General features: G+C 49.0%; 1 protein-coding gene across 4 annotated transcripts in view; it reads left to right on the top strand.

The window, feature by feature from the left end:
* LOC144366813 (uncharacterized) overlaps positions 1-23310 on the top strand; it is a 35624-nt gene extending 12314 nt beyond the window's left edge. Inside the window, exons 1-15 of one of the 4 annotated variants that reach the window (XM_078021647.1) lie at positions 1178-1630; positions 2594-2725; positions 4882-4966; positions 5252-5465; positions 10755-10942; positions 12420-12628; positions 12865-13070; positions 14155-14257; positions 15583-15698; positions 15865-16095; positions 17179-17293; positions 19584-19681; positions 19848-19958; positions 20933-21047; positions 22941-23310. In XM_078021647.1, coding sequence (XP_077877773.1) covers positions 5424-5465; positions 10755-10942; positions 12420-12628; positions 12865-13070; positions 14155-14257; positions 15583-15698; positions 15865-16095; positions 17179-17293; positions 19584-19681; positions 19848-19958; positions 20933-21047; positions 22941-23146 — 1740 coding nt within the window. In that variant the 5' untranslated portion in view covers positions 1178-1630; positions 2594-2725; positions 4882-4966; positions 5252-5423 and the 3' untranslated portion in view covers positions 23147-23310. The other 3 variants (XM_078021646.1, XM_078021645.1, XM_078021648.1) reach the window with 3 other exon arrangements.
* The last annotated feature ends 280 nt before the right edge of the window (positions 23311-23590 follow it).

Raw genomic sequence — 23590 nt, forward strand, 5'->3', positions numbered from 1 at the left:
TAGTCCCTGTTCTTTAGGAGACAATACCAATTCTTAGCCCACAGACTGGGCCCACTCAGATCCCAAGAGAATCCAGGTAGTGTTTCTACCTCTAGCCTTCATGACCCACAAGACAGTGTGTGGATGGACAAAATCAGATTCCTCTGCACCATGGGGATGGCTCCAGCCCACTTCTTAGCATGCTCATGTCTGTATATCGGCCTGTAGACACCTGGAGGAGGAAGGAACCCACAGGCTGATCCCATGATCAGAGCTGCTCCCTGACATGAACAAACAGGTCATAGCACATAGTCACCACTACCTGTCACTGAGAATTCAATTGAGACACCTGCAGAATTGAAATTGATCTGGCATTCCCAGGAGTAGGGGTAAACTGCATCCAATTTCAATGATGGTTTCCACAAAAACATAATTACTTTTAGAATTTCACTTATCTCACATTCCCAGTAATCAGGTTCATAAAAACATAAAGTAGAATTTTCTTTTCTTGGGCCTGGGGAGGGCACTAGAATTCAGTATTGACAGCAGGATGAGAGTCCTGGGGATGTATGGTGGTGATGGCTGTGCAGCAACATGAATGTACTTAATGCCATTGAACTGTGCACGTAAAAAAGGCTAAAATTACAAAATGGATGTTTTGTGTATTTTACACAATTACAAAATTAGAGAAATTGTTAATTTACTCTCTTGGGATTGTTTGTGTTGTGATGGCAAAAACCGTGTAATTTATAGAAAAGATTTTATTTCTCAAAGTTCTGGGGGTTGGAAATCCAATATCAGGTACCACGTTCTGAGAACATTCTTGCTGTGACCTCCTGTGTCAGAAGGTAAAACAGGGAGGGACAAGGGCTGCTTTGAGAAGCCTCCTTTGTAAAGACCTTAATGCCATTCTCATGGAAGGAGTCTCCATGGCCTAATGACCTCTTAATGTCCCCACCTGTTAACACAACATATTCAGGAGACACACATTGAAAGTATAAAACCACTAAGCAGAGACAAACACAATGATATAGATGGTCCTGCTGTGCCTTCCCAGGGCCCTGTCCTCCTGTGCAGCAGTCCTATCACCCTGTGTAAGGAGCTCTTTCAGACCAGCATCCGCGCGAGTCACACGGCCCCACGGCCACGAGGGGGCAGCCGCAGGCCTCACACCAGGGAGTGTGTATCCAGGTGAGGATCTTGTGGCAACCTAGGTCCCCAGCTGAGGGGACAGGCCAGCAGGCGGAGCGCGCGGAGGGCACCGCCCCCAGCAGGCCAACCCTAAAGGGGAAGCGGAGCCGTCGCCAGGGAGACGGGGGCGGGGCCTATGCAGGGCGGGAACTTTGAGCTGTGATCGCGGGGAGCTCCGAGGGGGAGAAGCCCGGAAGTAGCGCCCGCGGGACTGGAGGTCCCGGATGGAGGGTCCGGCTCGCGGGGTCGGTGACAGGAGAAGGTGCGCTGCTGGGAGCCGCCCCGGTCTAGGCGCCCACACGAGGGGGGACCCGGAGGACTCTGCCGCCGCCCTGGAGCCTCGGTCCCGGCTGTCTGTCCCCTGGAGCCGCTGGGGCGGTCCCCTCAGCGCCCACCGCGGACCCCGCGGTCCCGGTTCTCACCTGAGGGCCCTCCTCCGCGGAGCTGCTGGTCACAGCGGGTGAGTTTGATCTGCAGGGTCCTGTTCAGGACGCGGTGGCCTCAGCAGTGTGGCCTGCGCCGTGGACCTCAGAGGAGAAGAGGTGGCCTGACCCGCAGGCCCCTGGAGAGGGGAGGGCGACGGGGGAGCCCAGGTGACCTGGGGGCAGGAGGTGGTTTAGAAGGGAGACCCGCCCAGGGGTGTCAGGTGTCTCTGACTCTGTGTCCTTTTGTTTTCCTGTGGCACCTGTGGGTTTTGTTTTAAGTCCTCCCTTTAAAAACCCTTTCGTGTTTACTTCCTGCTCCTGTTGAACACTGGGAAGAGATCCTAAGGTCTTTTAAGGATTCTACAAAGCAGTGTAGTTCCTGGAAGTGCCATGGAAAGAGCAGCGACTTTGGGTAGGAATCAAGGGAGTGAGTCCTGCGGGCTCCAGTTTCTGCACTGTGTGTGAGAGAGTTGCCTGAGGACAGTTTTTGCAATATGTGCCATGGGATGATTCCCAGTGATGGCGGTTGATTGCTAAAATGTGTTGTTTGCATGCTTGGTTTCAGACACTAGCCTAAGCACTGATTCCTTTAGGAAACTCCATGGAAACCATGAGATGGATAGTCCTATTTCCTGATGCATGTTGTTGGAGGAGATATGCTTTCTTTCTCCTGTGACCAGGGGTTTGTATTCAGCTTGGCAGAGAATGGATTGGACACCATAAGGAATGTGAAGTAGCACGTGTTCTGACTGCTCAATGGACAGTTAAATCAGAACCTAGGACATGTGAGTCTATAAAAGAGTACAGTGTAAGAGGTTAGGGTTGCATTTTGCGTAATACAAGTTATTGACTTGAAGTTGCATTTGTTAATTTTAAAATATGGAAGGAAGTATGGAGGTTGGTCCACTTGAGGATTTATTCAATGGAATATCAGACTTTGTTTCTTTTTACTGGCACTGTGGAAATACGAATGATAACAAGTTGGTGACATCTTTCAGGTGGAAACATTGCCAGAGGAGGAGGTCATCAAGTTGGCAAAGAAGCCATTTTGTGAAGCACCTGTTGACTCAAGGCTTTTGATGATGAATTCACGTATGGAGACTTTAATTCTTCCTAGATATTTGCATTTGGTGAGTCACAGAAAGTATCTGAGTAGATAATTATTTGTAAGCATGTCCACAATAATCTCATGTAGTATGCATAAGAGAGTAACAGATCTCGGATGGGGAAAAATTGCCATTTCCTTTGTTGCATTGAAGAAAAGTAATCATGACACAATATTTTCTTTAAAATTTTTTTTTTTTTTTTGTCTTGAGGTATGCCACTGTGTTGACCAAGCATGATTGTTGGTAGGTAGGATAGCAAGAACTTGAATTCAGGGATTTGACTGTCATGTGTCCATCTGTTTTTCATTGATTTCTTTGAATAGATCCAGATTGGCAGCTGTCACAGTTTAGCTTTTGACTTTCCCAGCTGTGGGCATCCTGATGGCCCTCAACTCCCTGTCAACACAGACAAGTCTATAAGGAACATGAGGATAAATATCCCTATGCATGTCCCCTTGCTTAAGCAATATGTAGGTAAAGTACGACAGGTGGAATTTCTGGGTAAAAGAATGTCTGTTTACGTCTTTGACTAAGCAGTGCCAGGTGGCTCTTCTGAAGAGCTCAACCTGTCCATACATGGCCAGCATTCTCTTCTCTAGGTTTCTGACTTGTGCATGTTGAGTAGCTAGCATACTGTTTTTGTTGGTATATTTCTTAGTTTCTATTCTGATGCTTTTCATTGGGGGAATTCTCTCCCATGAAAATGAGCTTCCTCTGGATCCCCCTGCCCATTCCTCCGCTTGACCTTGTTTTCTTCTTATCGCACGTGTAAGTTCTCTGGGGATGTTGGATTGTTTGTCCATTATGAGACCAACACAGGCCCTCTAGAACTTTCAAACAATTAGTAAAATTCCTAAAGAGAAAGTGAACCCATTGTGCTAGCATTTTGGGAAGAAAAGTATTGGATGATATATTCAAAGCATGAAATTCTATTTTATTCTTTCCAAAATATCTCTGGGCAATGAAATGGAAGTCAGGGTATCTGAGGAAATGATCATCTGTTTCCAGTTTTCTGGGATTTGGTTTAAGTGGTCAAGTTGTGATATGTATTAATTCATGGATCCAATAGGGTGATAATTCTTTTAGGTTACCTTAGGTGCCTTCAAACTGAGGTTGTTGGCTGTCCTCAGGTTTCTGAGGAGAGCTAGGCATAGTTAGTGACATGGAGTCATGACAGTTGTTGGTAACCTGCAACCCTAGTGCAGTCTTGAAGAGGCAATGTGTCTGTCCCATTTCCAAACCTTCAGGCTCAATGTGCACATTTGAGAATGGTTCCAGCCATTTTCTCATCCCTTGGATCATTCCCCTCATATGTCCTGTGAGACATTTTCTATGTGAGGCTTGAAGAAGAAGAGACTATTCTGTAAAGAAAACATTGTGATCTGTGCAGTATAATATTGAATAAAGTCATTGAGAACTCAGAAATTCTGTTTAAAGATATTTGCATCTTAGCCAAATAAAATCTATTTCTAGGCATCCTGGTGAAGACAAGGATTTATCTTTATATCTACCATCATCTGTTTTTTTCGCTTGCATGAAGTTCATCAATTTACAGGCCGTTTTATCAGATGTGCATCTAGATCCCATTTAAATGACACACTTTTAAATGGTAGACCTTTTTACATGAGTGCTTTATCAAACACAGGTTTGGGCTCACGAGCCCATATATCAGTAGTTAGCTGGAACATGTTCTTCAGTTTGGCCTATCCCTCAGTATCCCCCGATGTCGTCTGTTCAATCAGCTTCATTCCTCCTGCTCCATCACTGGCTTTCATAGAAACCACATGCTGTTTATAAATCAGGGATTCCAGTCCTACAACATTGCATTCTTTGAGTATTTAAAGTAATCCAATTTTCACTTCACCATGCCTGACATCAGCAGTAACATTTATCAGCAAATGTTAGCTTTTCCAAGATGCAATTCTATGTGCTCCTCTCCCAAAGAGTCTTACTAGGCATATCGAATACATAATTATTAAGTAAAGGCTGTAATTTTTAAAATGTCATCCATTGTGCAGTTGACACATGTCTGAGATACTTTTTATTTTGGAGGAGGTATTATTTAATAGGGAATTTCAACAGCTACGTAATAGTGAAATGAGAAGTCTTGCATCCATTTTATTCCTTGTGTATGACGATTTTTATGAGTAAGGATAAGATACTTCCTTGTTCCAATGCAGATGATGCCCACTTCTGTGAATGTATGCGGAGAGTCACCTGCTACTTGGATGCTGGATATTGTGCTTGACACTAACATTGTACTTGGTAGGTGTCAGAAAGTCAATACTGAAGTTAAGCTCTTATGTTCTAGTAGCTGTGCTGAAGATCCTTGGTGTGCCACCTTCTGCAATCCATGCTGCTCTGTTCATGTTTCTTACTGACTTCCTGGTGATGAGCATCATGGTCTCCTGGTCTTTGAGAATGGCCAAACATTGCACTGTGAATGGGGAAGATGGGCATGTGGAAGGCTCCAGGGAGGAGGGATCATTGATCATGTACTCTAATCCATGTGACTGTTTAATGACCTGTTTTTTCTTCTTGGGTTTTAAGGGAGACAGTGCCCTCAAACACTTCTGTGCAGCTGGGAATGCAGGCTTCTGCTTCACCTTGAAGGACGCATTAATGATTTATTTCCAGAAGACACGAGAAGAGAGAAGTGAGCCTCTGGTATCATGCAGGTTCCTTGCATTGCCCATGGGTTAGAAGAGAGAAGAGTTGCTTCATGAGATTTGATCCCCATTTTCCTGAAAAGTTCCACACACGGGTGAGTCCCCAGCATGTTTAGAAATCATTTCAGATACCTTTCTGGACGGAATTGAATCAGAGCCCCTGATGATGTGGAAGAGCTAAAGATGGGTTTGCTATGAATTTTCTATTTCATTCATCAGGGCCTGAGTCAAGCCAGTCATTGTGCTGTCAGCACATGAGCTGCTGGTCAAATGTGAGGAAGTGGTCTTGCTTTATGAAAACACCACCCTGATTCAGTGAGCCAGAGGCAGCCTGCAGTCCCTGTTTTCCTGTAAAGGCAGATTGCTGTGGATGGCCTCTGGCCTCGTCATGCAGCCCTGCTCAGAGTAGGGGATTGAGGGTCCAGGCAGATCCCTAGTTCCTTTTAACCTTTATTGCCATTGGGCCACCCCAGGATTCTTGGACTCTACCTGGTCTTCTGGCCTGGGTCAGGGGATGTGAGGTTTGGAATCCCCCTCTGTGGCAGGATCCCAGGCCCCCCAGCCACTTGAGGACAGGCACAGCCTTCCCTAATTGTGTTAGAGGGGGAGACTTCTCCCACCCATCCTGATCCATGCTCATCCCACATTTTGTAGCTTGACACCTGAGGACCTTTATTCATTGACTTAGTGGTTAGTGATGATGGTTACTGAGACTAAGTGACTCTTTCAAGTCACATCACTTGCATGGTAGGGCTAGAGCATGGATCTTTCTAATTGATTTCATGGGACTCTCTCATGGAAACTGTGACTGCCTCCTAAACACACACTCTACATTTGGAGTGTCAAAATTCTTGGCACTGCCTCCTTGGCAAGTGTATCTTGTCTTCTACATGGGAATTTCACAATTTTTTTTTTTGTTTGTGGAGGTCATGCAGAAGTGATTTCATTTGAAATAGCCCAAAACAAAAAATACCAGTTGTCTTTTTCGCACATGGATGTGTGTAGTGAACATCTTTTTCTGTGTGCTTGCATGCGTTGCTCCTTTGAATTTGTTGAAGAATGGTTGGCTGGGGAGCAAGGTAATGAGAGATGGATATCAATGCTTGTCCAGTATTCTGAAGTGAAGAATGTATTGAGGATGTGAAGGCTTTTCTAGCCAGTTCCTATGGCTCAGTCAGGGATCAGTCAGAGGATTCTGTCTGGTAGACTCTTTGGAGTAGATGTCAAAATGGACCAGTCTTACTCTGTCCAGGACTGAATGCTGAGCTTGAGTGGCAGCTTCTTATCAGTTCAAGCACTTCCATGAGTCTGTCCTCTGTTCTCTTTGTTTGTTTGTTTTATTTTTTCAGTTTTCAGTGGACACATCTTTATTTTATTTTATGTGGTGCTGAGGATCGAACCCACTGACTTGCGCATGCCAGTCAAACATGTTACCACTTGAGCCACATCCCCAGCCCCCTCTGTTCTCTTTTTTCCCGAGCAGTTTCTAACAGGAAAGGAGAACAAACATTGAAAGTACGGGGATTGATTATGTATATCAATGTTATTTGAATCAACTTTGTATAATTCAAAATTAACTTTTTGCTAGTAAAATTTCATATGTTGAGGAAATAATGAAAATATTGGGGTTGGGGGATGAGGATGGGCAAATAAAATATTTTTGAGCACCAAGACCTGTTTTTTTTTTTTTAACTTAAATCATAAACTGCCTGAGGACCACAGCAAGTAGATATTTCCAGAGACAGTGGAAAGGTAGTAGCACATGAGGAAGGGTAGAGCTCTCAGATTGGGAAGAGGGGGCCGCTTCAGGACTCACCGGGCAAGGCACGAGGCTGCTGGCCATGGTACATGCCTGGGCCCACTGAGTGGGGACGATCCATGCTCTGTGTCCCTCTACCCTCCTCTGTAGCTTGTGTTGGCAGCAGATCAGGGAATTGGGGTCAGAAGTGCTCCTAGTAATATAGGCACCAGCCCCCAGAGTGTGTTCCTAGCCCTTCCCCATCTGGCCTGACTTGGTGCTTGTGTTGATGCAGGGCTGAGACCCTACAGTCATCAGAGTGTGTCTGAGGTCCAGATCCACCCTGCATGGCCAACATGCTCAGACCTTCATCTGGGTCCTAGGCCTGCTACAACCAAACTCTGTCAACTGGGTGGCCAACAACAGAGGAAGGGCCTTCTCTCAAGCTCCAGGAGCTCAACACACAAGGTGTTGGGCGGTCCCACTGCCAAAACACCTCACAGGTTCCTAGGGGACTGTCCCCCAACTTTCCCAGCCCTTGCCCACTGTCCTATTGCTGCCCACGATCTGTGGTTCCCATATGGGCATCCCGTCCTGGCTCCAACCTCACATAGCCGGTATCCCCCAGTCTCCCTGGTATCTGGTCCAGACTCTCCTCTTCCTACAAGAATATCAGATATTGGATTTGGTCCCAGTTGATGCTGTGTTCCATCATGTGAGCTCCTAGCTTCATCACTGTGCAAAGACTCTTTTCCCACACAAGTTTGCACGACTTTTGGCTGGCTAAGAATTTTCAGGCTACACTTTTCTAATGAGTAAACTTTCCTTCCTTCTGATCTCCCACCAGTGAGCATTCCTCGCACCCTTGTCCTAGTTCCTTTATGGCAGTTTCCCTCCTTATGGCTGAGAGGACCTAGTGACCCCTGGATTCACACATTCTCCTTAATCACCAACACACTGCAGAATTCTCCAAAGGGCCATATATGCTCCTGGAAGTTGGTGGTGGAAATAGTTATCCATCCATTAATCACTCCCTCACTCACTAATGTCCTTGTGTCCTTGAGAAAGGCTCTCCCTTTCCTGGTTTTCCTGAATAGAAATCCTCTTGCCTCTTGGGTGAATAGGGTTATGGGTTGTGCAGAGGGTGTTGGTCCACTGAGCATCTTAGAGACTGTCCTTTATGGAGCCTAATGATCTTCATTGGGGAATGAGGCCAGGGTCCTAACTGTGGTTAGTGTGAGGACACACTGGGTTCAGAGAGGGAAAGAAGGACAAGGGAAACTCAGATGTCCCTTCATGGCCCCTGGAGTTAGAGGACTTACCTCTTTGCACCTGGGATGAGGAGACCTCATTTCCTCAAGGACACGCACACTCGGACGTTAATCTTGAGTGTGGGTTCCTTTCTGGGGTCCAGGGCTGTTGTTAGCCACCAGGAATGACAGTGCTCTCCATGCTGATTGGAGCCATTTTTGCCAGGAAAGAGAGCCCGTGGTCACGCCTTGTGCAAAGCATCCCACGCCAGGGGCTCCCATCCCTACATTCCTGTCCTGAAAGGAAGCCACTCAGAGGCAAGGTGGGTCCAACCACCTCCCATGTGTTCACTCATCTCTGTGTTCCAGCATCACCCAAGTTAACAGTCCTGATGGGATTGGATGTGTCTCAGAATGTCACCCTCATGAGCTCTACCCTGCTACAGCTGCAGTTCTGCAGTGGGAGAAACTCAAAACCTCAAAACACATGCACATGAAAGAAAAGAGCAAGAGCCAGAGCCCAAACAGGCCAGGTGTGGCAAAGACAGCTGGAGTGCCTAGGTTGGGACTCAGAATTATGTCAGTGGGGTGGCATTGCTGCTGACACCAGCATGATAACAGAGAGCCAGCCCTTCTCCATTTGGGGAAGGCAGCAGAAATTGAGAGGCAGGATTGAGTTTGGCCCTAGGAGGAGGTTGGGTAAGAGGCCAGTATGGGTTGGAGGGCCTGGGCAGATAGAGAGAGGCCAGGGCACACCCCAAAGCCTGGAGACTGCATTTGTTGTCCAGGGTTGTGAAACACCATCTCCCCTCTTACTCACAACTGAGAGCAAGGGGCATTGATGAGTTCAGTTTGTGTGTGGCTGCATCCAAGGTGGCTTGGCTAGGCACCTCTGTTTCCTCTTCTCAGGAGGCTGGGAGTCCAGGCTTCACTGAGGCTCGGCTGGGAGGATCGGACTCTGAGTTTATGCCAGTGTTCCTGGTAGGATCCATGTTGGCTGAGCCTCAGTGTTTTTGTAATGAGAGGATGGGTGACTGTCATGTCTTTATCACAGGACACACTTGCTAAATGGATTTGTTTGCTCTGAGGAGGAAAGAGAGAGAGGGGAGTGTTGCTGGAGACAGGGATGCAGACAGGGGTCATGGACTTGGCATAACTCAGTCTTGGAGGTGATATCCCATCACCTGTACCCACTTCAATTCTTATGAATCCAGAGGCTGAGCCCCCTTGAGGTGAGGGGTGAACCGGTTCTGGGCAGCAGGATGCTGTGGTACCTTGGAGTCTCTGTGAGACCCCAACACTAGACACACTTGGCCCTTTTGAAATCTTAGGAGAAGCCTTGGGAAGTTGTATGGCAGAGGGGAGCAGCCTCTGCATCTCAGTCCCCTCCAACTTGCCATGGTGTAGAGAGGGAACTGCAGCCACGATGGGACGGACATTGGCCACGTCCCTGTGTGGGACACAGGCCTGATTGAGTTGGGGTGCATTCTTTGTCTCTCCCCTTCTTGTGATTGTCCCATCTCTACATTTGTGCTTTAGCCACCTGTGAGTCCCATCTCTGGTTTCAGGAGAATAGAGGATGTTATGGGCCAATAGACACAATAAACCCTAGAGATTAGATGCTACCCTACTTTCCAGAAAAGACTGGGCACAGCATGAGTTGCACATTAATGGGACCAGGGTCCAAAAGCTGCTGAGAGGGAAGGACTGGTTGTGAATGCATTTTTGAAGGCTCCAAGCTGGAACTCTAGTGGCACCAAGCAGGGCAGATTTTGGTGGGGATGTTTGGGTAGTTGTTGGTGAACACCTGCGCACCTGAGATGGGTAGGCATGGAGGAGAAATCAGCAACCCATAGGGCTTTTGAAAGTGGTCTTATGTGAAAAGAGGCTCAGGTATGGGCACAGGAAATGACATCATTGCCTTGACAATGGATCAAACAGAACATGGAACCCTGGTATCCAGGCACCCACTTAACTGACCAAGCCATCCGAGCTCATTTGGTTGGAGAAACTGGAGTGAGAAGGATGTTCTCCTGTGGTTGCAAACAATGCCGAGCCTCAGGCTCCCAGGAATCTCAGGGGGGCCAACTAGCCCTTTTGTGGATGCACTGGGTGAGGCTTCATCTTAGATGCCAGAGCCTCTGGAGATTGTCGCAGAGGAGCTCAAGAGTAACAGTAAGTAGCACAGGGCAGGTGAGCCCAGCAGGCCCTCTAGTCTGATCCCTGATGAATGGCCCAGGACTCCTATTCTGACTCTGTATGTGTGTGTGTGTGTGTGTGTGTTTGTACTGATGGGAACTGTCCCATTGTGCTTTGACTCTAGTGTATTGGCACAAGTCATTTTTCTGTTTGTCACCATTTCCATTTTGAACCCACCATTCTTGGTCCCAACCCAGGGTGAAAATGATGAGAACACGGAGGAGCCCTTCAGGGTACAGAGCCTTGAACCTTACAGGCAGGACCAGCTTAGGAATGAGCTCCTGCCTGTCATTTGTGGGAGAAACCTACATTTCAGCAGCAACATGGGGTTAATCTCCTGGGATTTCATCCCCACCCAGCAGGTGCTGGATCTTTTTTTCCCAAGGTAAGCACCAGACCACCAAGCCCAAGTGTGTAGCCCCCTCATGCCTGTCTTGCGGCTGCCATGTGCCTCTCAGGGACCCAAAGGTTTGTGATACCTAATGAGATAGAGGACCACACTCATAGTGGAATGTCAGCCCCAAATGGGACGAGTCCTGGAGGTGCCTGCCACAGCCTTGCAAGGGGAGTGAACTCACCTCTCAGGCAGAGAAACCATCCTGACTCCAGCTGATCCACAGAGGTCTGTGGAGCAGTCCCCACACAGTGAGCACCACAGCTCAATGGTGTGCACTGAGCTCATTCCCAGGTGGACTCAGCGAGGCCAGGTGGTCTTTCTGGTGTGATGTTGGCTTTGTGAAGAACGTAGATCTGTGCCAGAGGTGTCTCAAAACTCGGGCCTTGTTAAAGCACTTTTGGGTTAATAAAGACATGTTAGTTTCTATAGTGGGACAGAGCGTCCTAGCTGGGTCATAGCTGGACAGGGGCTTTGGACATGGCAGCTCCCACACCCAGAGATATGTGGGAATCAGCAGTTTGGGCTCATTCACTGATGAACATGGAGAAAGCACCCACTGTGTGAAGACACGTTTCCAGTCACGTTTCATAATTCAGTGAAAAATGGGGTGCAAATGACTGCCATTGTGTCCCCTTTCATGGGGGTCAGCCTCAAACCGCAGGTGCCATGAGTACATATCCTACATGTGACTGCATCCCTGATTCCATGGGGCATAACTGCACGTTGTCCTCTTCAGTGACTATGGTGGACCCTTGGACCAACTTCAACATGGAATGGGCTTGGGGTCAAGAGGGTGGGCTCCTGTTTCTAGAGTAGGGACCTGCAAGGTGATTTGACTTTGGAAGGCTGAGGAAAGACTGCTCTCCCTAATTCAGTTTTCTGCCTGCAGTGTAAGGTGTGGGGCTTCAACAGTAGGAGGGGTAAGGCAGGGAGTTGTAGGTAGTCATGGTCCTCTGGGGAAGGCCCTGGGATAATGGATCCCCTACTCTACACCTCCCTGTCCTCCCTCAGGGCCACAGAGATGTGGTCTGCACTCATGGGAAAAGAGAGGTCCACCGCTACTCAGGGGGACTCAGTGAGAGCTCACAGAGAATGAGGTAGCATTGCAGCCCTCGCCAGGGGAGGAGGTGTCTCTTGAGCCCTGAGAAGAGTGGGCAGGAGGACAGACACTCCCGGAAGGTGCATTCCAGGTTGGAGAGCAGGTAGCCAAGAGGAAGTAGAGTGTCAGGCCTGCCCAGAGGAGGGGAGAGCTGGTCATACCATGAATCTAACGCTCCTTCGTTGAAGGTTCTTTGCCTAGCGACCTGTCCTGTCCCTGCCTGAACAGCCACTGTGTCTTGCCTGAGGTGGACTGGTGTGTTCAGAACCAGGGACGGTTCAGGAGGGTAGGGTCAGAGGTTTGCTCTGGAGGCCATGGCGAAGGCAAGGCCAGGGTTTTGCTGACTCCACACCTGCCTCCCCACAGTGCCTCATCTTCTTTCCTGGGGACCTGGGTGAACTTCCACACTGAGGCTTCCCATCAGCCTCCAGGCTCTCTGAGTCTGCAGCAGCTGCTGCCGTATGTGTGGCTCCTCCTGAGTGGCTTTAACCTGGAGCACCAAGCACACCACCTGCTGGCCCCAACTGAAGATGGTATATCAAGCCAGGCAGAGCCTGAGAGCCAGGTGGACTGTGGTGAGTACCTAAGGGTATATGAGGAAAGGTTCGACTGTTGTTCCACTGCAGGGAGTCTGTATGCCTGGTGTTGGGTTGGAAATTAGGATAAGCCTTTGTCCATTCAGGAAGTGACCCTAGTCTGAAAAGAGGTCCTGTGTGGGCTAAGGGCCTGAGTTCTTCCTGGCAGCAGGGGTATTGTCTGTCTGTGTGAAGGTCAGGGCAAGGCAGTCATGTTGGCATCTTTTCTCCTCTAGCTACAAGCTCAGTTCCTGTCACGGCTCCTAAGCCAACCCCAGAGCCAGAGCCTTCTCCCAGGGAAGGGGCAGAGCTGGATTCCAGGACATCAGGGGTCTCCACTCAGTACTCCCCATGGCCCAAATATACCAATCCGATGAGAGGCAGGTGCGTCATTCGCATCTACCTGGAAAACGAAAGGACAACACAGTATAGGAACATCCTGGTGAGTCTTCGAGAAGGGGAGTCTCCTGGGAGCCCACAGTGGGGAAGACCGAGCCCACAGCAAACACTTTGGACTAGGCCTGTCTTCTTGAACTGGAGCTTCTGGAAGGCCAGGAAGGAGAGCAGAAAGTGAGGAAGAGAGAGGCGGGAGAGCAGCAGCATGCCAGGTCTGGGTGCGAGTGGGCCTGCGTGTTTTGGGGTGTGCAGGTCAGAAGTGCAGGAGTGAGTGCTGGGTTCAGAGGAGGTCAGAGAAATATAGAGGGTACAGGCCATCCTCTACTGATCTTGGTATTGAGGAGGAGTATATTGAACCTTGGAGGTTGAAGCAGAGGAGTTGGCAGTCATTTTCTTGTGTGTGGGAGGGGATATGTTGCTGGTTGAAGGGAAGGGAGCCATTGTAGAATGATTAGGGTGGGTAGGTGTGGGTCACAGAGAACTGGGGGCCTTGGAGGGGCCCATTAGTGTCCTAGTTTGCATGTATATGAATAGAGATTTAGCAGGTCTCTCTGCAGGATCTTCCTGGGTGTGGAGTATCCATCATGAGACTCTGGTGTCCACCTCCAGGGGAGCCATGTTGAACCACTGCACCTGCTGGGTCCAAAACTCCTGACACCCCAGCAAGCACTGACACTCTCGAGCCCAGCAGCTTCCATGCCTATCATTAAAGAGTCCTAGTGTGTGTTGTGCCTGGGTGTCAAGACCAAAGCACCTAGGGTTTGTGCCTTGTCCACACAAAAATGCAGCTGCATCCCAGACCAGAGCAGGGATATGGAAGTCCACTGGACCATTCGTCCCATCTTGATGGGACTAGAATGTGTCTGTACAAAGCCTTTTGGTCCTTATTCTCTTGTCCCTGTAGGGCATAGCAGGTTGAAGCAAACTCTTGTACCAAGATTGGACTAGAGGCTCATAGGAAGACCCCCACATGATCACATGAAGGCCTCAGGTAGCAGGGTATCAAGATGGTGCCCTTGTGTTGAGAGCTCTCTTGTCTCTGATTGTCCTTGAGCACTGTCCTCTGGGTAGCTACTTCCAAATTTCCTCTCTGATGAGCTTTCTCCAACTCTGCTCTGGTGACCTCCCAGGACAGGACTCCAGTCGTCATCCGCAAGGCCTTAGATGTACACTTGCTCCAGCAGAAGGATCCAAAAAACTATGAGCTTCTGCATATTGTCTGGAACCATCAGAGTAAGTGGAACCATCAGAGGGTAGGGAGCAGTGAGTCACAGTGGGCTCACGATAACTGGGAGACAAAACACAGTGTGCGTTGGCCCAATGCCCAGGAAGAGTATGGTGGGACTTGTGCACAAAACAAAGTGTAATTATGGGGCATAAATCTGCAGGTTCTTCATGTTCCCCAGGGGCTGTGGACCTGCCTATCGTGTTCTTTCCTTGGCCTGAGGAGGCATTGCAAAGCTATTATCCACAAGGGGCCAAGAAGAGAGGCTTCTTTGTCTTGTGTCAAAGAAGACAGACAACCACAGGGTGCCTACTTTGGCAGCCTTTCCTGACCTAGATGAGTACATGAGAAAAGCAGTTCAATGAAGAATCATTTCTGGCTTCCAATCTTTCAATTCATTGCAAACTGAGTCCACTTAGGACCAGAGGCCATTTCTAGAGAGAAGTGTGTAGTAGAATAGAACCCTTCACAGCTTGTAGACTGTTCTTGGAGAGAGAGAGGGAGGGAGAGAGAGAGAGAGAAAGAGAGAGAGAGAGAGAGAGAGAGAGAGAGAGAGAGAGAGAGAGAGAAGAAGAAGGAGGAGGAGGAGGAGGAGGAGGAGGAGAAGGAGGAGGAGGAGTAGAAAAATGAAAATAAGTTGAAGGAGAAGACCATGAATAAGAAGTTCAAGATGACTATAAGAAGAAGCATGAGGAGTAGATGAAGAAGAACAAGAACAAGAAGGAGGAACACAAGGTGAACAAGAAGTATAACAATACATTGATTAAAAATGTGAATGAGAATTATACTCATGAGCAGGAAATGCAGTAGTGGGGAACTCAAGAGAAATATATTGCTCTGGATGGCACAGCCCTGCTGTGGACATCCTCCACCCATGCTCAACACACCTCCAAACCATACCCCTCCAATTAGTGTAGCCCTGTATGAGTGGATGAATCCACTGGCAAGGTGGAGGTACCCACCATCAAATGCTTTTCCCCAAACCCACCTGTGATCATTGCTGCAGTGGGGAGAAAACCTTCAACACATGAGTCTTTGGTGACCAATCCAGATACAAAGTCTAGCTGTTTCTCTTTGTTGGGTCCAACGTGAACTAAGAGAGTCTGGGGTACAAGGGGCTATTTCCTTGAAAGGTGTTCCTGTACTGGACCTCCTGTGCATAGAGGGTCCTCAGGGAGGAATCAGTGGGGAGTCTTTGGTGCAACAGTAGCTGGATTCGGGGGCTCTCAGGTCTGTGTTAGACCTGAGCTGGCAGAGGCTCTCAGTTGTGGGGGATGTTGGGTAGTGTATTCCTTGAGTGTCACCTACCACACCTCTGCCCCTGCCTCTCTAGAGCTGAGGGTCCCTGCTGATGCGAAAGTATATTACGGCCTGATTGGAGGAGTGCATTATAACTTTCTTCTTCGGGAAACAGATGCCAGCAAGTCGTTGAAGGTCAAGCCAAAGGAGGTAAACAGTCACCTTCTTCAGTCTTTACTCCTGGTGCCACTCCACATCCTCCAAGGGGACAAGAACCTCAGGTTCTGGATGGATGTTGTAGAATGCCCACAGAGCCAACTGCCAGGCTGGGTGGGGTGCAGGTGCTGGGCTTTGCGGATGTTGTCATCCGCCACAGTTCTTGGAGCCTTCTGTGGCAGTGGCATCCAGGACCCCAGCAGCTGTGAGCAGCAGCTCTGCAGTGGCTGCAGGACCATTGCCCCAGGCCACCCAAAGCAATGAGTGGTGCATGAGAAAAGTCACCAGTAGCAGCTCCTCACTGCTTTACTCCAGCGAGCAGGTGGAAGACAACCGCTTTGTTTATGTCCTCCTAGAGGGACAGAGCCTGAGAGAGTCAAAGCGCATCCTGGTAAGCCCGACAGTAGGGCTGCCTCCTGGGTGTCCACACAGTGGAAGGCAGGAGACAGAGCCAACCCCGGGGCTGTGGTGGGAAATAAAGAAGAGAGAGGTCCATCTTAAGGGCTTGACCTGAGGAGGGAGAGCCTCAGCATGCCCAGCTCCAGTGGTGAGTGGGTGTGTGTAGTGTGGGTTTTGCAGGCCAGAAGTGCAGACGGAAGTTCTGTGGACAGATGAAGTCAGAGATATGTCCAGGGTGCAGGCTGCAATGCCTAGAACTTGGTATTCTCAATGAGTGAGATTGGAGCAGAGGAGGTGGCAGTGACTTGTCACATGTATAGGAGGGGATGTGTTCCTTGTAGCAGGGAAGAGAACCTCCTTAGCATGACTAGGTGTGGGAATTTGGGGTCGGGATCACCTGGGGGGTCATGCCAAAGCTTCGGAATGTTAGCCTTTGCATGTATGTAAATGCGGAGCTAAAGTGGTTCTTGGCAGAATTTCTATGGATGTGCAGTAGACACGCTAATGCTGCAGGTGTCCAGCTGCAGAGGAGACACGTTCAGTGACTGCCAGTACTGAGTCAAGTACATCATTACAACCAGACCCGCACCGAGCTTCCAGAGGCCAGGGCCTCTCAAGGCTATCATGAAGCACTCAAGTGCACCCTCTTGTATCTGAGTGTGTTTTGTGTAGTGGCAGTCAGGACCAAAATTTTCAGTGTGTCTGCCTCTTCCACCCACAAAGGCAGCCTGCACCCCAGAGCACACTTGGTGCGCAGATCCCTGGCCCATTGCTCTCGTCTCAGTGAGATGAGAGTGTGTCTGTGCATAGGCAGTTTGGTCCTTTGACCTGAGTGGAATGTGGCTCCCCAGGGGGAGGGGAGATGGCAGGTACAGGCAGATATTTGTACCAGGATTGTTCTAGTAGCACGTTGCAAGAACCCAGGGGGTATATGGAGGCTACACTCAGGTAGCAGGATAACAAGATTGTGCCCTTGTATATGTAGCTGAGATTTCTCCTGAATGTTTGACTACAGTCTTCTGGGTAGCTCCTCTAAAAGCCATTCTCTGATGACATTTATCCCACCCTGATCCAGGTGACCTGTGTGGATACGGTGACGAGCCTCATCCGAAGGGCCTTGGACCAAAATTTGTTGCAGCAGGAGGATGTGGACAACTTTGAGCTGCTGAGAATGATTTCTGAGAATGAGAGTAAGTAGGACAATCAGACAGTGGGGAGACATGATCCAGTGTGGGCTCAGGATAACTCACAGCCAAGAGAAAGTGGGCCTTGGCCACAAAATACCAAAGTGTTGTGGGCCTGGTTCAGGAGACCAAGTGCAGTGATGGGCGTGTTCAATGTGGAGGTGCTCAATGAGGCCCAAGGGGGTTGCTGAACCTCCCTAAATGTGTTCTCCCCTGGACCTGGTCTGGCAATGCGAAGCTAATATCCATGAGGGCAAGGCAGAGAGAGGCTCAATCCATCATCAGTTTGCTTTATGGCTCACTGATAAGGATGCCTTCAAATGAAGAGGAGGAGAACATGGGTCCTGATTGGATCAGCATTGCTATGGACAGAAGCAGCACAGGTCCCAATCCATGGCCAGGATATGCCTACTCACAGGAATGTCAGGATTGCAGCAACTGGGAACAGGACTCAGTGAAGAGGAAGTCAAGGCTAGGGGACAGCCTGTTTGGGTTCTTTTGGGAACAATTTCAAGTCCTCTGTGCTTGGGTGCCCATCTCCTGAAGATATCAGAATGGCCAGGTTATTATTCCTTCCAGCAACAAAGAAGGGCTCTGAAGAACAGAGGCCACAATGCTGAGCTGTCCACAATTCCAGTGCTCTTTCTTTTCTTGTGAGCCAGACACTCCTAGCCTTCACCATCCCAGCCTGTCCACAATAGAACCCACCATCTGTCAGGCACGTAAGTGAGTTTTCCAATTTTCCCACACCACCTCATTTGGGTTGCCTCTGTCTCACACATGAGGAAGACTGAGGTGCAAGGAGCTGGGCAAGGGGCAGTGTCTGCGAATCTCAGGGACTTGGGAGGCAGTGCAGGAGGATGGGGATTTCCAAACAGCCTCAGAAACTTAGGGAGACCCTGTACCCAAGTAAAAAGGCCTGGGAATGGTCTCAGTGCTTAAGTGCCTCTGGTTTTATCCCTGGTACAAAAATAAGCCAGTCAATAAGGAATTACCAAACTGAGAATCTACGAAGATGATTTCAGAAACAGACTTTCAACCCAAGCATCAGTTGAGAGCAGGCTCCAGACCAGGGGAGGTTTGTGTGTAACAGATGTCAAAAGGGAGGAATACGGGGGGCCTGGAACCCACTAGGTGTGATGGCATCTATGCCTTATGGCAGGAGGGTGGCAGTGATGCTGGCCCTCTCCTAGATTTTGAAAACCTTGTTTTTATTGGGGAAGCTTTATGGAGGTGGAATCTATTTTAGCAATCCTGGTCCAGATGAGGTGCAGACTTCCACAGGTAGAAGCCTATCCAGAATACGGTGTCTGTTAGGAAGTCTTTCCTGACTGTGACAATGACAAAGAAAGGAAGTCACTTGTCTTTGGTCTTGGTTTCACTCCTGGCCATTGATTGAGAACTGATTTCATCTTGGACTACTGAACAGAGGCTGCATCTGGGCAGAAGAGTGTGATAGATTTGAACTCCTCAGGACACCCCACCATTGCCAGAGATAGAAGGAGAAGGAGGAGGAGAAAGAGGACACAACTGAGTGGGGAGAGGATCACACGATGAAGAGTAGGAGGAAGAAGAAGAAAGAGAAGGAAGTGAACAGAAGGAAGGGTGGAGGGAGATACACAAGAAGAAGAACAAGAAGGAACCATGTAAGAACAAGAAAAGACCCAGAAAGAACTACAAGAAGATGCAGGACAGAAAGAAGAGCCAGAAGTAGAACAAGAACCAGAATACAAGTACCAAGCAGACAGCTCATGATGAGAAACAAGGGGAAGGAGAGCGAACCTAGAAAACAATAGAGTTCTCCAGGGCACCACCCTGCTGAAGTCCTCCCATGTCCATGCCCAACACACCTCTGATGGATACCACCTCCCCTCCGTGTAGTCATCCATGAGTGGATTCATCCAGGGCAAGGGGATAAATTTGCCCACCATCCAACGCTTCCCTGAATGCCCATGTGTGAGCATGGCTGCCCTGGGGAGAAAGGCCTAAGCACAGGAGCCTTTGCCAATCCTGATGCAGAGCCTAGCAGTGTCCCTTTGGCAGATCCAACCTGCACTGAGAAGTTCTGGGCCCAAGGTGCTGTTTCCATTGCCAGGTGCTCTTTTGGTTTAGAATTTTGTACATCATCTTCTCCAGGGATGAATCACTGAGGGAGTCTTTGGTGGCACTGTAGCTGGATTGGAGGGCTCTCAATTCTGGTGCAGCCTCGCCCTGGTGGAGACTCTCAGGGGTTGTGTGTGTTTTGTGGTAAAATCCTTGAGTGCCATTTAACAATTCTCTCCACTTTGCTCTGCAGAAATCAAGGTCCCTGACCACTCACTCATGTATCAGTCCATGAATCCGCGGATAAAATATTTCATCGTGAGGAAATGCCCCGAGTTCAAGAGAAAGGAGGTAAACACCTACCTTATTCAAGCTGTACTTGTGCTGCCATTCCACTCCCACCTGGGGAAATAAGAAGCCTCAGCACCTGGACATATGTGCTAGAAGCCCATAGAGCCAACTGACAGGCTGGGGTAGCTTTCTGTTTCTGGGTTTGCTGATGTTCCATCCCCCACAGTTCTCAGAATCAACCTGCAAGTGCTCCAGGCCGCTTTTCCAGGGGGGAGACACCTGCTTAATTCATGTCCACTTAGAAACACAAAGTCCAAAGATGGCCAAGAAAGTCCTGGTAAGCCTGGGAGCAGGGGTGTCCCCTGGTGCTTACACCTGGGTGGGGAGCAGACACTGGTCCAATACCATTAACTACTCATGCCCTCTTGAATTTGGAGCTTCTGGATGATCAGGAGGATAGATGGGAATCAAGAAGGGAGAGGTCAGTGTGAAGGGCTGGAGCTGAGATGAGGGAGAGCAGCAGCTTGTCCACCGTCATGTCTGAGGGAATCTTTGTATCAGGTGGCAGCATGCAGTCCAGAAGGGCAGAGGCAGGTATGGGTGACAGATGAGAACAGGCCAAGACCTAGATTGCAGGTTCCACTCTATGGGATGCTAAGGTCTATGGAGGAGGACAGCAGTGTGAGGTTCTGCATGTTCCTTGAACAAGGAGCTGAGAGGGTCTCTCTGCAGAGTCAGTATGGATGTGGAGCAAGCACACTAAATGTCCAGGTAACCCAGTGACCACCCTTGCTGGATGAGGTGCCCTCCTACACCCCAGCCAGCACTGAGCCTCTGGAGGCCAGGAGCTCTCATGGCTATCTTTTGTCACTCCTGTGTGTGGTCATGTTCCTGGGTCTGATTTGGGCCCTGGCAATCCAGACCAAAGCCTGTAGGTTTTGTGCCTAGGCCATTCCCAATGCCGCCTGCATCCTCGGGCGGACCTGGGATCTTGGAGGCTATTGTCCAATTCCTCTCAACTTGTGGGATGAGATTGCATCTGTATGCAGGTAGTGGGGTCCTTTCACTTCTAGAGGAGTGCAGCTCCACAAAGAGCAATGGCAGGTCCAAGAAGTCCTATGTACAAGGATTGGGCTAGTAGCCTATGGGAAGAGCCCATGCGATGAGCAGGAGGTCAGCCTCAGGTAGTAGGGTCATGGATGTTGCCCTTGTATTTAGAGTGGAGGTGCCTCCAGAATGCCCCTGCCCACTGTCCTTGAGTAGTCACTTCAAGGCCCATTTCCTGAAGGCCTGTCTCCCATGCTGCTCCAGGTGACCTGCCAAGATCGGGCTCCTGTCGTCATCCACAGGGCCCTCGAGCTGCACTTGCTTACTCAGGAGAAGCCGGAGGATTATGAGCTGGGCCAAATCATCTCTCACCGTCACAGTAAGTGGGACAATTAGATGGCAGAGAGCAAGGGTCAGGATGTGGACTCAGGTCAACTCTTAGCACCAAAGTGTAGTCTCTGACCCCCAAGAACACTCCAATAGGTGTATTGGGTTCGTGCACAAAGCCAACTGCACTTCTGCTGGTGGAAGGTCTCGAGGTCCAATGGTATACCCCAGTGGATATTGTGGCTCCCCACCAGGTGCCTCCCCTGTACATGAACAGGCATCCAAACTGACATCTTTGAGGAGTGAGGAGGAAAGCCTCTTTCCAGGAGCAGTATGCTTTCATGGTCCGGGATAGGAGTGGTTTCAGAGGAACATGGAATGCATGGGCTAAAGAGGGAACTGGCATTTTGTGGACTGAAGCAGTAGGATTGAAAGCCTTCTGTGTGACCAGAAAACCACTGCCTTGGCAGAGCATTGCCAGGATTCTAGCAAGCAGTAACAGGATGAAATTGGGAAGAAAACACAGCCTGGGAGACAGCTTGAATCATCTGTCTTTGCATAAATTCCATGGTCTTCTGTACCTGAGTTCACTTGCCAAGGAGTGATCACAATAGCCAGGTTATGATCCCTAACTAAAGTCAGATGAGGGCTTCCTCAGCACGTAGCCACAAAGCTCATCTGATAATAATGCCAGCGCTTTTTCGTTGGTTGGTTGGTTGGTTTTTGTGAGCCAAACACCACAGCAGCCATTATCCCAGCCTATGTATGCTGAAGACCACCATCCCTATGAGTTCTAGAATCATTTGTCTCCTATCTTAACCTACTGTTAGGTTAGTAGAATCAATGGAAGAGGAAGTCTGTCTGGGGCCTTGGTAGCCTTAGAAATTCATAGCAGAGATCTTCACATCCAACCCAGAAGGGATGGAGAACAGGCTCTAGGTTAGAGGAGGGTGACAGGAAACACGTGTTCAGAGGAAGGAGAAGCAGGCTGTTGTATTCCCCCACTTGGGGTCATGGCACCACTGGATTATACACCATGTTGGAGGGAAGCATTCCCTTTGCTGGCCTTTGGAACCATTGTTCTCAATAGGGCAGCATTTGGAATGTGGCCTCCATTCTCAGAAGCCTGGTTCACATGGAGGCGGGCTCCACCAATGCAGAAGCATGGCTCTAATGTGGTATTTGTGCTGGTCAGCCTGTCCTCACTGTGGCCATACTTGAGGAATCCTAGGCCTTTTCTCTGGCTTTCACAACTTTCTCTTTGGTTGTGTACTGAGGCTGTCCATAAAGCTCTAGTGTGTGGCAGTGGAGAGCTCCTCAGCCCTTGCCAAACAGGCATAAACTGGGAGAGAGAGAACAAGGCTGGGAGAGAGGGAGAGAGAGAAAGATGGAGAAGGAGGACCTCTACTTGGAGAATGAGGGTTCAGTGGAGCCTACAGGAACAAGGTATTATTGCCCAGGGTGCACCCCTGTTTAGGTCTTTCTCCAACCGTGCTCAACCTTTCTTCCAGTCCTTCCCACCTCCCAGTAGTGTATTCATCTTGAATGAGAATTTTATGTTGACACCGGAGCACTCACCATCCAATGCTTCCCTCCAAACCTACTCATGAAGATGGCTCATGTGTGGACTGAATCTTCGGCACAGGAGCCTTTTGTGGGAGATTTCAGATGCAAACCCTAGTGGTGTACTTTGGCAGATGTAAGAGGACCTGGGATGTTCTGGAGTCCAAAGCCTTTGGTAGGAACCGACATTAGGTCTGTGGAAGTGCTCTGCCTAGTTCTTCCTCAGGGAGGACTGTGGAGGCTGTCTTGTTGGTATGGGTGCTGAATTGGAGAGCTCTCAGGTGTGTGACTCTGGCCTTTTCTGGCACAGGCTCTCAGATGTTGGGGTGTCCCAGAGAGCACCTCCTGAGCCACCTTATTTTGTACACCCCTCTCTCCCCAGAGCTGAGGATTCCAGCTCAGGCCAACGTATTTTATGCAAAGAACCCTCACATAAAACCCAACTTCGTGCTGAGGAAAAGGAGCCTCTCCCAAAAGAATGATGAGTGGATCCAGCCTCAACCTCCCTCTCATCCTACAAAGAAGGCTGCAGCCCTCCTGAGGATGCTTGCAAAACCATTCTGCTGCTGTGTGCCTGGGCAGGTCTGAGGCAGCCCAGGAATATTTACATTGATAATTATTTTCTTCAGTTTGTATCTATAGTTTGCCATTGTCCTTGACCTTGTTTAGTAACATAGTTGTTACTCTATCCTGTATTTGTTGTTTCCATTAATATATTATTATTTAAAAATATATATGTTTTTGTTACCTGATCTACTGTGATGATTTGAGTATACTAAATGTAGCAGTGATTCCTAAAGGACACATCCAAACCAACAGGAAGGAATGTTTTCTTATATTAGCAAGAAGTTTGGGTTTTAGGAGTTTGGCAGATGGCATTATCTGAGTCAGTTTTCCAATGGGGGCAATGAAGTATCGGCTATCATGGTACAAATACAAACAAAGACACACAAAGACACACTAGAGCGCACACACACACACACACACACACACACACACACACTAGAGCACACACACTGACTGAGCGATAGA

Source organism: Ictidomys tridecemlineatus, chromosome 9 (genome assembly GCF_052094955.1).
Source record: "Ictidomys tridecemlineatus isolate mIctTri1 chromosome 9, mIctTri1.hap1, whole genome shotgun sequence".
NCBI lineage: Eukaryota > Metazoa > Chordata > Mammalia > Rodentia > Sciuridae > Ictidomys > Ictidomys tridecemlineatus.